This window comes from Callorhinus ursinus, unplaced genomic scaffold, assembly GCF_003265705.2.
Source record: "Callorhinus ursinus isolate GAN/ISIS: 27379988/994484 unplaced genomic scaffold, GSC_fseal_2.0 scaffold49, whole genome shotgun sequence".
Taxonomy (NCBI): Eukaryota; Metazoa; Chordata; class Mammalia; order Carnivora; family Otariidae; genus Callorhinus; species Callorhinus ursinus.
The window spans coordinates 5,481,623-5,497,932 of NW_027397111.1; the positions used below are offsets into that span (position 1 = coordinate 5,481,623).

General features: G+C 56.8%; 1 protein-coding gene across 2 annotated transcripts in view; it reads left to right on the forward strand.

Moving 5' to 3' along the window:
* DKK3 (dickkopf WNT signaling pathway inhibitor 3) overlaps positions 1-16,310 on the forward strand; it is a 44,058-nt gene that overhangs the window by 26,112 nt on the left and 1,636 nt on the right. For both annotated transcript variants that reach the window (XM_073882911.1, XM_025894384.2), the window contains exons 5-7: positions 12,871-12,963; positions 14,174-14,318; positions 15,301-15,457. In XM_073882911.1, coding sequence (XP_073739012.1) covers positions 12,871-12,963; positions 14,174-14,318; positions 15,301-15,457 — 395 coding nt within the window. The remainder of the gene's footprint in view (positions 1-12,870; positions 12,964-14,173; positions 14,319-15,300; positions 15,458-16,310) is intronic.

Sequence of the window (16,310 nt, forward strand, 5' to 3'; positions counted from 1 at the left end):
AGGGCCCTGACACACCATAGTTCAAGGAGCGCTCTTGGCTCCTCAGACACAGCACGGCTCTGGAGGACCCACCATCACTGCCCAGACGTTCCCTCTGACACCCACCCTTCATCGTCCAGAACATTTGTTTTAAAAGACAAAAAGCATGAAGACCCTCACCATGGACCTCTCTTCCAGCACCAGGGGGTCAAGACTAGGATTGGGGGGTGGCCTCTTCGTCAGAGACTGATCAGGACCACAGGGGCACCCCTAGCAGCCAACCCCAAAGACTCAACATCAACACGGATTGGTATTTTATGAAAAATCACTTGAATTCCTAGAAATGCTAGCTCTGCTGGACTTTTAAACGGTGAGTGGAGTCATCCGGCCAAGGAAAATGGCATCAAACCCGCTTGGCCTGGAGGGCAGCCAAGGGCCACAGAGATTGTAGAGTGGCCGAGGCCAGAGAGGGCCAAAGTGGAGATGAAAGAGCCATACCATCAGCCACCACGCTGTACGGCGAGGAAGTAGAGGGATGTGGATTTGGCCGCCTCGCTCTGAATGGCGACTTGAGATCGCTGAGGGCCCAGAACCAGCCGTGCTTCTTTGTGGTCTACCCGCAGGGGAACGGGCCCGGCAGAGGCACCAGCAACTCTGGGAAACACTGCTCCAGTTAAGTCTTCCCCCACACTCAGTGGTGCAGAGCATCCATTTGTTATGCCCATGGATGAAGGGTCAGGAATTTGGAAAAGGTAGAGTGGGGTTGCTTCATCTCTGCTCCGCAATCTGTGAGCTCAGACTTGAAGCCAGGGCTGACTCAGTGGGGCTAAGCCCAGAACCATCTAGGGTCTCTTTGCACTCAGCGTCCAGCTATTGCCTGGGACCCTAGCTGAGGCTGCTGGCCTCTCCATGCAGCCCGGACTTCCTCCCGACATGGAGGCTTGGTTCAGAGCACCTCTCAAGACGGAAAGAGCCTGGCAGAAGCTGCACTGCCTCCTAGGACCCGGCCTTGAAAGTCACACAGTGTCACTCTCTCCACCCTCAGTTGATTCAAGCAAATCACTAGAGCCTGTGTGCACTCCGGGGTTGGGGGGGGGGGGGGATGACGAGGTGTTGGGGACGCTGCCCTTCCAGTTTCTCCTACTTATTTCTAGAAAGAGTCCCTGGGTCCAAAGATGTTATAAGTGCTCTGGGTGAGAAAATGCCAGGGCCTGAAATGCAGGTCTCAGGGGGCTTTGGGGACTGAGGCATTTCCCAGCTTGAGTTGCCTGGTGACACCCACAACCAAGCGGCCAGAGGTCACCTTGGCCTACCCATCAGAGAGAAAAGCTCCCCCCCTACAACCTGAATCTTGGCTTTTGCACGGTGGGTCTTGACAAGTCTTATAAATCTCCATTGGTCCTTTGAAGCCAAATGCCTTCCTCTCTTGACCTGACTTTTACTGGGGTGGATACGGAGGGCTGGGGCACCAAGGACGCAAGTGCTAGCTGCCAGGGGGAGAGTCAGGAGTCACTGAGGAGGAGACATTCGTGCGGCTCCTTAAGATGAATCAGGGCATTCTAGAAGTAGGGACTAAGATTGGATCTTAGGGGGGTGGTGAGGAACCCCAACAGGAAAGCAGGTTGGGAACTGACCTCATAGGCTGACCTGAACTTACAGGGTCTGATGCCATGTAGAGTTTGGACCTAGATCCTGGCTGGCAGGGAAGGTGGAAAGAGAGTGAGTTGCAAGGTAGAGTGTCCTCGGGGTGACTGAGGGGGACTCAAATCATTCATGAATTCACTAGAATCCAGTTCACCTGAGCCCTGTAGATCCAGAGACTGGGCATTCTTGGCCCTCTTGCCAACTATATCCAGACCTCACTGATGCATAAACCAAAAATCGAGGTTATTAGTTTGCAAGAGTGAGGAGCACCTCTTTCCAGTGGCAGAAATGCTGAGACCTTATCCAGGACACCCCCTACCTGGTGCTAAGGTCCTCGGGAGCCATGTTGGTGGTCTGAAGGTTGCTGGGGAAGAATTCAAACCACAGGAGGTGGATATTGTGTAGGGCCGTTCTAGGCTTTGCCTGCTGCAGCCGGAGTAGGGAGCTCCCCACTGCCTGAAGTCCAGGTCACTGGGGGACACACCTGTTTTCTGACTCACTCCCCACTTGTCACATTATTTTATTATGCTTGTGTCACGGATGCCGTCTGACCGTTCCCGGGCCTGGAGGGCCTCCTGTCTTCTCCCTTAGGTGTTGATTGGATTAGTCTGACCTCAGCTTTCTCGAGGGCCCCGCGGCTGGAGCAGCTTTCAGAACAACTATGATTAGGGACGTGCGTCATCAGGTCTGTGTCTTAGGAAGACAATGTAGGCTGCCACAGGAGCCCAGCAGAGAGGCTGGCGACCAGGCTCTTTGCTACCCCAGTGGTGCCAAGAGAGAGGTGTGACCTCAGTGGGGCGGGGGTGCGGCTGGTTCTCTGTGAGGACCCACCATCACCGCCCAGACGTTCCTTCTGACACCCGCCATTCATTGCCCAGAACATTTGTTTTAAAAGACAGAAAGCATAAAGACCCTCACGGTGGACCTCTCTTCCAGCACCGGGGGGTCAAGACTAGGATTGGGGGGTGGCCTAGAAATGCTAGCTCTGCTGGTGCTAAGGTGCTGGGAGTCTGAGAGGGAGCCCCTCTCTCCCAGTGTCCAGGCGCTCGCAGGAGCAGGGCAAGCATAGAGACCTCTTGGGGCAGGAGCCGGAAGGAGCGAAGCTGGCTTTGTTTCTCCCTGGCATTCAGCCTCTCCTCCTGGGATCCAGTCCGGATTCAGTTCCTGGGAACCTGGCAAGCCCCTGGCTCTCTGCCTGTTACTGGCAGCACTAGAATCCCCTGTGGGACCTCGGCCTGGCCCGAGGGGGCCGCGTGCCGGGGCTGCAGCCACCACGGGCCTGAACAGAAATAGCAGTCCTAAGAGAGGTGGCTCCCGAGAGGCCCCGCTCAGCCCGGCCTCCACTTCCCGGACCTGGGGACCATGGGGCCCCCTCGGGGTGAAACGCACAAGGAGAGGTGGGCCGTACTCCCCCGTGGATGGGAGAAGACTGAGCAGCCAGGGAAGCTGAGGTTCATGTGCATGATTTGTGCCTTTCCTGGTACTGGGGATTCTGTCCCTCTTCCGTTGCTGCTCTTCTTACCCCTCTGGGAAATGCTCGTGGGCGGAGGGCAGGGCCGGCTGGGAAGGCCAAGGCCCCACAGGAGGGCCCGGGGCAGGTTTCTGGATCGTGGCTCCCACTGGCCGTCTGACCTTGCAAGGAGCCAGCAGGTCTGGGTTCATAGCCTAGCTCTGTTGCTCACGAGCTGTGTGACTTGGGGCAAGTTACTTGAGTTTTCTGTTCTTCTGTTTCCTCATCTATAAAATAGAAAGGAATAATAATAATGCCTCTCTCGATGGACTGTTGTGAAGCTTACAGAAATTAGTGCTTACGTTGTAGGACAGCTCTGGCAGGCAGGGAACGGGACAGAGCTTTGACTGTTCGGACTGTTTGGTTATTATAATCACTGCCATCCTGGGGAATCCAGAGGCCTTTCCTCCCAGTACAGAAGCTGTGCCTGCACATGGGGCCCCTCCGGGTGTTCTTCTGCTTCCAGCCGAGGACCCAGAGTCCAGAGTGGGCTCCCTGAGGTCCTTGTTGGCTTGTCTTCATGGGTCTCTCTGTGGTCACTGGTCCTTCCTCTTCAGCCTCCTCCTGCTCAAGGCCGCTCTCACTCTCTGTCTTCCAAGAAACACTCCTGTTGAATCTTGCTGATAGGTTTGGCAGATAAAACACAAGATGCCTTGTATCACACTAAACTGATTTTTAATATAAGTCGGTCCCATGCACTATTTGGGCCATACTCTACTAAAATATCACTCATTTATCTGAAATTCAAATTTCACTGGGCATCCCGTATTTTTATTTGCTAACTCCAGCAGTCCTACTGTGAGGCCCCAAAACTAAGGGGTCTCAGGCAAGTCCGAACAAGGAGTCAGTGTGGAGGGCAGGGGTCAGGACTGGGTCCTTTCTTCATCCTGGGAGCCTGGAGGTGCTCTGATACTGGGTGTTGTGACATTGTTGGTGCTTTGGGACCCACGTTCCTGGCAGGCTCCTGATGACTTGAGCAGCAGATGTCTTGTGCAGGTGGAGTGCTGTGTCCTAGGTGTGTTTGGCAAAGGTCAGACCCAGGCGAGAGGCCCAGTGGTTCCACTCCATTGTCTGCGGGGGGAAATGGTGGGCGCAGGCTGTGTAGACCCCAAGACCCCAGAAACGGTGGGGGCTGGAAAGGGCTCCCTCCACTGTTTCTAACAGAGGTGCGGCAACAGTTCTCATTCGGTTAGGGAGGACTCAGGCACATGGGGAAATTTCCTTTGGAATTAAATACAGGCATGACTTTGACAGGGGAAACCTCACTCAGGCCTAAAGAATGTGTTGGAAAGTTCTGAGCATGGGGCTGGCTGGCTCTATAGGCTGGCAGCGGGACAGGATCCCTGGAGGAGGAAACAGGCTTTTGTCTGGAACGCCCCATCTCCAGCCCTGAAGACATTCGGTGGTGTGAAGGCTGGTGCAGGGGGGGGGCGGCCGGGGGGGCCGGGGGGGGGGGGGGGGGGGGTGGGACGGGGGGAGGGGAGGAGGAGAGCCAGAACTCCAGGACTACTTCCCAAAGGTCCATGGCACCGAAGGGTCAGGAGTGGGTGTTCTCCATACCTGGTGTGCCAGCCCAGCTGGGGAGGCGCGCTCCTCTTCTCTGGCCTGGCTGACCTGGGGAAGGAAGAATTGGCGGGAAGGGGCCCAGGGGACCCAAGCCGCTGCAGGCAGCAGAACTTGAGGGTAAGAATAGCTGGCATCAGCTCCTGGCTCCTGCTTGGGTTTTCCCACAGGGCAAGCTCTGCTTCGTGGGTCAGGCCAGAACTCCCGGTGAGGTTTGGGGCCCCCACCTGTCCTGAGCTGGCTGCAAGTTTCCAGTGCAGGATCCAGGAGAGGTGGGGGGCAGTGCCCTGCTGTGTTCGAGACAAATGTGCATTTTACACATTCCTGCGACTGGCCTGGCTTTAAGGTCAAACAAAGGCTGAGGAAGGGGAAAAGCTGACTTGGAAATCCCTTGGAAGGAAAGGGAGGCTTCCCGCTGCTTTCTCTCGGCACCTCTCTCCAGCCTCAGGGACCTGCCCTCCTGCAGAAGCAGCACCTGGGCCCCCAGCAGGCCTGCGCCCCAGGGTCTGACCTGTCTCAGGAGAGCACTAGGTTGGGCTGAGCCCCGGCCTTGCCACTTCCTCCCCATGACCTTGATGAGTAATTTTATCTCATTGCCTTGGTTTCCTTGTCTAGAAAATGGGGCTCCTCTCGTTCAGTTCGGAAGACAGTGAGGATGGATCATGAATGCCAAGGTGCCCAGCGCCCGCGGGCGATTCTGTTGTTTTTCCTTACACTCCTGCCATCCTCCTCGGTCAGATGGCAAGGCCTGGGCTTCCTTGTAGTCCTGCATGATTGTCCTGCTCTCTCCTTCCCCCAGAGCAGAGGGCTCCAGGGTGAATCAGGAGGCGGTCTTGGGGGGATGGGTGAGGAACCCCCTGGCTTGACCTGATATTCTGGGCCTTTTCAGTAGAAAAGGTATTCCGTTAATAGGACAAAATCAGTCGTTCAGCGTCTGCCTTCGGCTCAGGTCATGATCCCGGGGTCCTGGGATCGAGCCCCACATCGTGGCTCCCTGCTCCGCGGGGAGCCTGCTTCTCCCTCTGCCTGCCCCTCCCCTTGTTTGTGCGCGCACGCGTGCTCTCTCTCTGACAGACAAATAAATAAAATCTTTGAAGAAACATAGGACGAAATCCACTGGCACAAGCTTAAGCTCAGAAGGTTGTTCAAGCCTTTCCATGGGCACCTTTAAGCTCCTGCCGTGAGGTGAGCACCAGATTGAGGTGCGCCCTGGGGGTTAAGTCCTGGGGGCTGGGCACTGTTCTAAGCACAGGTACCTGTTGTCCCGTCTAATCTGTGCAACAGCCACAGGAGGTTCTCATTTTACAGGTAAGGAAACTGAGGCAGAGAGCGGCTCAGTCATTTGCCCAAGATCACCCAGCTTGTAAGTGAACCCATATTCGAGCCCAGGCATGTGCCCCAAACCTGCATCTGCCCCTCATGCTTCTCCAGGTTCGCTTGGTGCCAGGGGCCCGTGAGGGGCTGGAGGAAACGAGTAAGCCAGCGGTGTGGGGAGCGCGGGGGCACGGCTGCAGAGTGGTGTGGGGGCAGACACCTCACTGGGGACGGCTCTCCTGGGTGCCCAGGACCTTCTGGGGTTGGCAGACCTCAGCCCTGCGCAAATCAGGACAACTGTTCCCCAGGGTGCGCTCTTCTCTGTGGGAACATCTCTCTCTGCTCAGGAGGAGCAGGGGGTCAGAAAGTAGCCGCACGTGCAGGAGGGACGTTTTTTATCTCACAGACTGTACCGTCTGTCATCCTGGGAGCGTTCGGGGGCAGATCCACCCCATCCTCAGGGCCAAGAAATGACCGTCCACCCAAACCTCAATAACAAGAGAATGCACCTGGGGTACCGGAGCCTAGAAGTTTCTGGTTGATGGCGGGCTCAGCCAGGAAACTATGTTCTGGTCCCTGAGGTTCAACATCCTTCCCAGTGTGCCAGTGCATCCCCACTGGCCTCCAGTCTGTCACCTCAGGGAGAGGCTGATGCTCGGGAACAGGGGCTGAATGTGGTGGAAGATCCAAAACAGAGAAGATGTGGGCCGTCACTTGCTGGGGGCAGGGCCTGTCCTCGATTCCTGAGGTAACAGAGCCCCTCAGGCTGGACGACTCATGTGTATTCTCTTAACGGTTCTGGAGGCTGGGAGTCCAAAATCAAGGTGTTGGCAGGGTTGGTTGCTTCTGAGAGCTGTGAGGGAAGGACATGTCCAGGCCTCTCTCCTCGGCTTATAGATGGCTGTCTTCGCTCTGTGTTCACGTCGTCCTTCCTCCACGTGTGCCTGTGTCCAAATTTCCCTTTTATAAGGACACCATGTCCACCCTAATAACCTCATCTTAAATAATTCATCTGCAAGAATCCTGTATCCAGTAGGGTCACTGAGGTACTGGAGGTTAGGACTTCAACCTATGAGTTTTGAGGCGTACAATTCACCCCACCCTGGGCATTTGGAGGCAGCAGGTGTGGGGAGAGTGAGTGTTGACTTGGGGGGACAGTGGTCTGAGGGACTTGGGTTTACATCTTAGCTTCTCAAACTCCCTCAGTGGCCTTGGGCTCTGAGCCTCTGTTTCCTTCTCTGCAGAGTGGAGATTGAGAAGCGGTTCATCTGTTCATTCTTCCTTTATCCTTCTAGTGAATGGCAGCTGTGCACCAAGCACACGCTGGGGGATAACGTAGTGGGCGCTAACCTCACAGGGTGCTGTGAGGACCAGGGAACCCACGAGAGCTCAAGCAAGTGCAGACACACAGTAGGTGCTCTCTGGGCATCCACTGCTGCCCTCTCCCCTCCAGCTGCAGTGGGCAAAGCTCTGAGGGCCCTCTGAGTGGGTTGCGGTTGGTGGAGGCCCCCTGGGCCTCCATTCCATGTGTTCTGTCCAGAGCCTTGGGCTTGAGTGGACACCGTGGATGGCCCTGGCCCAGGAGGGGTCCACCCAAATGGCCTCCTCCTTGGGGCCTCATGAGAACGAGACAGCCCGGCGTCCCCAGGGAGCGTGGGCAATGCCCCTGGCTGGCTCAAGAAAGCCCAGGGTGGCATTACAAGGGCCACGGAGAAGCCGTGAGCTGCTCGCCCCACATGGATGCTAAGGAAAGCCTGACAGGGCTCATGTGCTGTTTTCTCCCCCACTACCCTGGGCTCCTGCCTCCTCTGATAAACTCTGAACTGGAAAATCAAAGATGCAGAACGGCACCATTGCCATTTTCCACTATTTCATGATAGCGTTGAAGCACCAGGGCTGTCTCCAGGCCCAGCATCCTGCCAAATCGCCAGCCCCACCTCACACAGCCTCCGCATGGAGCCCTGTGGGGCCTCTGGCCAGAGCTTTCTAAATATAGCTCCTTCCTCCTCCAGACAGCAAAGACCAGATCCTCTGCAAGGCTTCCGTCCTGATGGCTAGGCTCTAGGCTGTTGGGCAGACCTCCCCAGCAGGATGGAGGGAGGAGCAGCACGGACAGGGGGTGGCCAGGACTGGCGAGGAGGCCCGAAGCCGGGTCGTAAGGGACACTGAGGCCCTGATGCCCAGGGGCCATGGCCTTGGCCCTGTGTTCCTGCCTTCTGTCCCTGGGGATGTGTGGGGTCTGGGGCCCTGTCCCAGGCAGGCTCTGCTAAGCTGTGACCGGGGGACAGGAGACTAGGCAGTGCTGAAGGAAGAGAGAAACGATGGTCTTCTCAGGAGAGAGAGCCTGCCTTTAGGGTTGAGCTCCCGACTCCCCCTCTAAGCCAGGTGAGGGCAGATCCTTCACGGTACACCTCGGTTCCTCGTCTGGGAGGTGGGAGCGAAAGACCCTGTTGAGGGGATCAGTGAGAACGTGTGCCCAGTGGCGGCCATGCCAAGGCTGCATCAAGACGCCATGGGGTGTGTGGCTCTGCAGGACGGGTGCTCAGCCTGGCATCTCATCCCAGGCGACCCCTACAGTCTGCACTGGGCTGTGTCTTTAATTTTGCCTTGGTGTAGCATGGGGTCCTCCTCCAGTCCTCATGGCCTCAGAAGTACCCCAAGCACAGAGCCTCCATGGCCCTTTAGATAGGGAAGCAGCCATCCTGTGCCCAGCGGGGTGCTGAGGCCCCTTTCAAACATCAGCCTAAATGGGAGCAGGTAAGAAAAGCTGGAACTACCGAATAGAATAAAATTCTGGATTTCTCAGTGCCAGGCCTGGCTCTGCGCGGGAGGCACCAACCCATGTCCCCCCCGGCCCCCACCTCCTCTGATCTGTTTACGGTGGGAGGACCTGCCCTGCCCCCCAGGTCTCTAACACCAGGAAGGGTGGGACCTTGTCTCCTGCAATTAGAGAGTGTTCAGAGGAGACCCCAAACTAACAAGCTTATCATACGGAAAGCCTGGTCGTCGGACAAGGAGAGGCCACTCTGCTCCAGGAACTTTACTCCTATTGTGTGTACAGGCCACGGCCCACTGATCTGACACCCTCTGGATTGAGATAAGTCAGGACTAGATGTGAAATCCCCAAGTGTTGCCCGGGATAGAGACAGAGAGCCGCTGGTGGAGACATCAGCCACTGTTTAGACTGCCCTTCTGCTGACAAGCTGGTCCCCTGGCAGGGGTGCTTCGTGGGGTAAGGCTTTCTGGTGCTGTGGCCACCATTCACAGGGCACTAACTCAACAGCCCTGTGCAGTCGGTCCCATTATCAACCTCATTTCTTTTTTTTTTAAGAGAGAGAGAAAGAGTGAGCCGGGATGGGAGGGGGATGGGCAGAGAGCGAAGGAGAGAATCTTAAGCAGGCTCCATGCTAGGCTCGACCCAGGGCTCCATCTCCCGTCCCTGAGATCATGACCTGAGCCAAAATCAGAGTTGGATGCTTAACCGACGGAGCCACCCAGGCACCCCCCACCCTCATTTTCAAAAGAGGTTGAATCAGTTTATCCGAAGGTCACACAGCTATTACGTGACAAAACCAGGATTCAAAGTTTATGCTCTTTCGGCCTCTGTGGTTTCTTCACACCTTGGAGTTCCAGGTTTTCCAGTGATGACAGTTCTTAAAGAACATTTCTAGGGGCTCCCGAGCGGTCATATCTACAACAAACAGTCTGGCCAATGATTAGGACAAGAGCCCTGGGCTTTCTCCAGGGGAAGTCATGCTGAGCTACGTTCCAGAGCTCTAGTAGTTAGCAAAAACATGTCAGTGGAGGAAACCTAGGCTTTTAGCGTATCGAAACTTTTCAAAGGTGTTTGGCAAGGTTCCATGCCAAAAATGTTCTCGTACCTAGAAGAAACTGAATTGCTTCGCTGGAGCTTTGCAGGGAATGCTTTGTCATGAGGGGAAGGAAGATATTCCGAAGGATGTATGTTCACTCCTCGTTATGGAGAATGGTAAATAGCAGTGCCTCGCAGGAATTGGTGCTTGTGGGGTCTTAGGGCCTATTTTTTAAAATTTAAGATCTGGAAAAGGAAGCATACAGTGAAAATGCCAAATCTGTAGGATTCTTGGGAAATGAGAAGCCAAATTAATGGAAGGTGTGGATTTTTGCTTTGGTTCCCAAATCCTTGCTAATGATCAGCATTTTGTTGGCCTGATTGCCACAGTGACATACAAGTGGTTTCATCCATCCCACACTTAACTCTCGTGCGCCCCCTTGATGTCAGGCACCGTGCTGGGCACAGATGCGGATCACACATAGTTAGTTACTCTGCTTTACACAAGTGGGAGTCAGTGGGTCTTTTACTTGCTCAGTTTACTTACTGAGGTATTGTGAACAGTACAGTGTAAAGAACCACCTCATTCTTTTTCATGTCTGCCCAGTGGCATTTCCCTGGGAAGTGACCACATACATATATTTCATCCATTCCCTCATGTTGGGCCTTTGCACTATTTCTGGATTACAATATAGCAACAGTATAGCCTTAAACGATATTTGCCCATCTGGACAAGTGTTTCAGAGGATAGTCACCTGGAAGGGAAATTACAGGGTCAGAGAAGATACACATTTAAGTTTTTTTTGTAAATACTGATGAATTGCCTGCAAAACACATCTCATTCAATTTTAATTACCCCCAAAGCATCTGGCAATGCCTATTTCCTCAAATCCCTACCAATATTGGATATCGTATTCGTTTCATATTGCTGCTGTAACAACCTACCATAAATTTAGTGGTTTTAAAACAACACAAATTTGTCATCTTACAGTTCTGGAGGTCAGAAGTCCGACACGAGTCTCACCAGGCTGAAATCTGAAATCACAGTGTCAGCAGGACTGTGATCATCCTAGAGGCCCTAGGAGAGATTGTTCTTAGCCCGTGGCCCCCTCCCATCTTTAAAACCGGCCAAGTCTGGGGGCACCTGGGTGGCTCAGTCAGTTGAGCCTCTGACTCTTGGTTTCTGCTCCGGTCATGATTTCAGGGTCGTGAGATCGAGCCCCATGTCAGGCTCTGCGCTGCTGGGAGTCTGCTTGAGATTCTCTCTCTCTCTCCCCCTCCCCCCACTCATGCTCATGCTCTCTCGCTGTCTCCAATCTTAAACAAAAACAAAAACTCAGTGCAGTCTGGAGTCTCTCTCACCTGGTGTTACTCTGACACTCTTCTGCCCCCCTCCCATTTTCAGAGCCCCTTACAATTACATTGGGCTCACCTGGATAATCAGGATTCTCTTCTTACCAGGTCAGCTGACTAGTATCCTGAATTCCACCTGTGACCTGAATTTCCCCTTACCTTGTAGCCTGACGCGTCCACAGGTTCCAGGGAGTCGAATGTGGACTTTTTGGGAGCGGGACATTTCTCTGCCTACTGCAGATATTATAGCGGTGTCCATTCTAAGTGAAAACACGGTATCCTGCCCTTCTCAGTTGCATTTTGTCAATTATTTGTGAGGTTAAACATCTTTTTCTGTGTGAGGAGGCGGAATGGTTTCTATTACCGTAAGTGGTCTGTTCGTGTCTTTTGTCTCTTCTATTGAATTGCCTTTTTGTTGTTGTTGGTTTCAATTGAGTTATAAATTCTTGAGGGCAAGGACTTTTTCGTATTCATGTTTACACCTCAGTGCCTGCAGATATGGCCCAATTCAGAGAAGCTCCGCAGAGCCCGTTGGCCCTCCCTCCATCGCTCCCACCCATTCTCTTGCTCTTCTGCTTTGGAAGAAGTGTCTGGACCTGGACGCTTCCAGCCGAACTGGCCGAGTTGAGTGTGTCTAGAGGGCGTGATGGTCTGGTGGCTTACTTACTGCACCGTGGACCTCTCAAGCCATGATGGGCTCTGGGGTCAAACAGCCTGAGGGCGCAGCCCTCCGCCGCTGGCCCAGCCCTTCCGGCAGGCATGCTGGCATTTTCGGGTTGCCGGCGTGGGAACAGGACAAGCATTGACCCCTCCTTCTGCGAGGAAGGGCCCCTCTCGCTGAGCTGCCCCGCCTTGCCATGCTGAGGCCCTGGCAAGACGCACCGCCGACGACCCGGCGTGGTGCAGCCCCCGGGGGGCGGGCTCGACACCTCCGATCTGCCTCATGACTCCACCCGACAGGCAGCAGGGAGAGATTACTTTCCCCTGTTGCTGACCTAGAAATGGAGGCCCAGAGAGGCTAAGGGCCCCCCCAACATGGTATGGCTAGTTTGGGGTACGGGGACTCTTCCCAACACCAGCCCTCTCCGTGGTCTCCCTCTCTCCCCCATTTCTCCAGCCCCATGGGCTGGCAGCCCCGAGGAGGCACCTGGGCCGCAGCGCCCGTGGCAGCCGCACCCCTCCGCCCTTGGGAAGCTAGCAGCTGCCTTGGCCTGCCGGACTCGGACCCGAACCCAGGACTCTGAGGAGGGGGCCCCACGGAGCCCTCTGCGGCCCTTGCCCTCCTGGTCAACAGCCTGGGCTCCGCCTCCTCCTGTGCCACCGCCCTGGGGCTGGAACTCATTACTCTTTTATTAAATCCATCTGCTCTGCTTGGAGCCGGCCCTGCGTCTCCGCGCTCCCCGCCCTGGATATGTGGCAGGGGGCTGCACACAGATGCCATTGTGTGAACTGGGGCGGCATCCTGGAGGGCAGACGCCCAGGCGCACTGTGGGGGCGACGGCCCTGCCCAGCCTGGAGGGTGCAGACACTGAGCCGCAGGAGCTAACTGGGCTCTGGAGGGAGGGGGGTCTGGAGCCCCTTCTGCAGCCCCCAGAGCCTGCGGGGCCTGGGATGCAGGGGGGCTTTGCCCTTGCAGGGCACTGCGGGCTCGCTGCCTGGCCTTCCACTGATGAAGCCACTCCCTCCCTCTCCGCAGGAGTGCATCATCGACGAGGACTGCGGGCCCACCAGGTATTGCCAGTTTGCCAGCTTCGAGTACACCTGCCAGCCTTGCCGGGACCAGCAGACCGTGAGTGTGCCCAGAGGCCTCTGCGGCTGCAGCGCGGGGGCCGTGGGGGCTGGGCTGTGTCCCAGAGAGGAGGACCTGGGGGAGAAGGCCGGCAGCCCCATGGTTCTCAGTTGGGCTTCTGGAAGCCTTCAGTGGGCTTAACCATGGCCATGCTGGGAAGAGCCTCTCCATGATGCCCGGCGGTGGCGGGGGGGGGGCGGTTGGGCTGACTCCTGGAGGGACTAGGAAGCCATGTGCAGACCCGCCGCGTGGTCCCTGGCTCCACTGCCTGCCTCGTGGGTGACGGGGAGAGAGGGAAGACAGAGCCCCACACCTGCCCCTTCCTCTGGGGCAGACCCGTCCCCGGGCATACAGCCAGTGACACTGCTGCAGCCCCACCCCCACCCTCCAGATCTTTCTCCCGATCCGCCCAGAGAAGGCAGAAGGAGGCCAGGAGGGAGCCAGAGTGTGGCCCCGATAGACATTTCATAGAGAAGCACGAAGCCCGGGAAGCGGAAACCCCCTCCACCCAACAGCTGTTTTGGACAAAGCCATATGGGCTCATTGGCTTCTCTTGTCCTTTTTCATGATTAAGACAGTAACACAGCACGATGACAAGTGTGGGAAATGGAGGGCTTCTCACTCCCCTGTCAGTGCCGTCTGTGGTCATGCAACTGCAGGTGTCCCTCGCGCCTGCCGTGTCTGAGCCCGACTGCAGGGTCCCAGGCTGTTGTGCCCACTCCCGGCGGCGGCACCCACGGGCCCTCGCCATCCATAAGGCTTCCGGGTTGGACCTTGGATTAGCTCTCAGAATCCAGCTGCTTCCTGCCTCTGTGGGCCAGAAGCCACCTTCCGTCCTGACCTAGGGAGCTAATAGAAAGGAGCCAAGGCCCAAGCCTGTGGGGGAAACTACAGGACACACTGCGTCCTTTGCAAAATCTCAAGTTGCCTAGGAAGACCCAGATACAGGACTCCCCTCAGGTGCCACTTTCCCAGTGTTCCAACCCCTCACATCTCCCATCTCTGCCCTCTGCCTTCCCCTGAAAGCCCCACAAACCAAGACCTCGGCAGTTGCCCCCCATGCCCCCCGTCGCCCCCCTCGCCCAGGGTGATGAGAGCGCGTGCTTAACACACCTGTGGCATCTTCAGGCTTTCAGGGCTAGGAGCGGGGTAGGCTGGGTCCTCTCAAGTGCGTGAGCCGGCATGCTCGCGTTTGCCCACCTCTCTGCAGCTCTGTACCCGGGACAGTGAGTGCTGTGGAGACCAGCTGTGCGTCTGGGGTCACTGCACCAAAACAGCCTCCAAAGGCGGCAACGGGACCATCTGTGACAAGCAGAGGGACTGTCAGCCTGGGCTGTGCTGCGCCTTCCAGAGAGGTGGGTGGGCCCTGCGCTTGAATACGGGGCAAGCCCTGTCCCACGCTCCACCACATGAGGCTTCCTGGGGCCCCATCCATGCCAGACACACCTTTTCAGGGTCCCACCGCCTCGGCGGGCCCCCAGATGCTCGCTCAGGGTGTGTCCCAGCCCCACAACCTCTGCCTGAGGCAGGCCCCCACCTGGAGTGGACCACCATCTCTCTCTCGCTCTCTGTCCCCTGTTGACACCTAGAAAAGTTAAATTCCTTCAGGGTGCATGAGCTCAGGGCAGGAGGAACACCCCCAGATGGGTGGGATTTGAACAACCCCTCTCTACCCTCCAGCTCATTCCCCAGGCCCCGAAGGTAGCACCTGGCTCCGTGCTCTGTCCTGAGGACGGCCCCCTTCTGTTCCCATTCCATTCTCACTGCCCCTCCCGGGTGAGGTTGCTCAGGCACTTCCCCCTCCTGCCGGGTTTCTGGAAATCTCTCCCTTAGCTGCTGCCTCCCCAGCTCAGCCTCTGCAGCCCTCAGTCCACCTGCTCCCTGCTGTCCCAAGCCGTTTTCCCCAGGTCAGCTCTCGCAGCGCTGTTGCTCTGTTCTGGCTCCTCAGTCTGCCCTTCAAGGCCTCGGCCAGCTGCAGCTTCTCTGTCCGCCTTCTGTCTCCAGGGCTCCCAGCCTTTCCCACCACGCCCAACCCCAGGCCTTCATTGGCGCTCTGTCCCAGCCTTGAGTGCCTTTCTTAGGCTCTTGATTCCTCCCGACTTTTGGCTTCAAAACCCAGTATAGGCCCTCGTCTCCGCGCAGTCCTCCCTAAGTGCTCCAGCCCTCCTGGGCCCTTCCTGCCCTTGTTTCTTCTCATCCCACCTCTCCAGTTCTAATCTCCACTTTGCGGTTGAGGGGGGAAGGTCGGGCTGTCCCCCATTTCTCTGCTCCCTTCCGTGGTGCCCCCCCCCCTGCTCGATGCTGGGCACGCAGGGATGACTGTCCGCTTGGCCCCAGGTCTGCTGTTTCCTGTGTGCACACCCCTGCCTGTGGAGGGTGAGCTGTGCCATGACCCCGCCAGCCGGCTTCTGGACCTCATCACCTGGGAGTTAGAGCCTGACGGAGCTTTGGACCGATGCCCGTGTGCCGGTGGCCTTCTCTGCCAGCCCCACAGGTGAGGCCCCGCCTGCCCTCCCTATCAGAGGTCGAGAGCAGATGAGGTGCCACCCAGTGGGATCTCAGGAGCAGAGGGGTGGTGTGGATTTAGTTTAGGGTAGGTTTAAGTGGAGGTGTCCTTGGGTCATCCAGAGGCCGAGTCTCACATCAGTCAGTGACTGTCGGTCTGGGGCTCAGGAGAAGGTGTGGCTGGGGGTACGGATTTGGAGCTCATCTGCGTGGTGGTTGAAGCCTCATGAGGAGGTGACCCAGGGAGAGGGTGTGGAGGCAGAAGAGCTGGGAGCTGAGGTGGGAACCCAGGCCCTTCACAGTGAAGGACAGACTGAGAAGGCACAGAGGTAGAAGGGAAACTGGGAGAGAGGGCCCCCAAATTGGGCACTGCTAATAGTGTCCTAAGCTGCTGAGAGGCCATGAAGCATCTGAGGTGTGGCCTCCCTGTAGTCACTACTCACCTTCCCCCCACCGCCCAGCAGAATCCAGGGCAGACACAGAGGACTCCCCGGCCCTGTCTCACGAGGCCAGGGGCTGCCCACAGGTGCAGTAGATGTGACAGTCAGGGGCTGCTGCCGCGTGGAGGCCCAGATGGGCAGGCAGCAGAGAGGGACCACACACTGCCGTAAACTCTCAGGCCCCGCAGTGCTCAAGGCCTGCCCCAGAGAGTCTCACCGGAAGACAGGCCTCCCCTGGAAAAGTGACCCTCCCTCAGCCATCTTTTTTAAGGTACAGTGTGGACGGGAACTGAAGACTCCGTTGAGGTGTTAGAGGAGGTGTGAGGGTGAGCTCAAAGCGAGGGGCCTTGTTTGGGGCGCAGGCCTCCCCGGTGTTGAGGGCCCCGCGTCACCCCTCCCCCA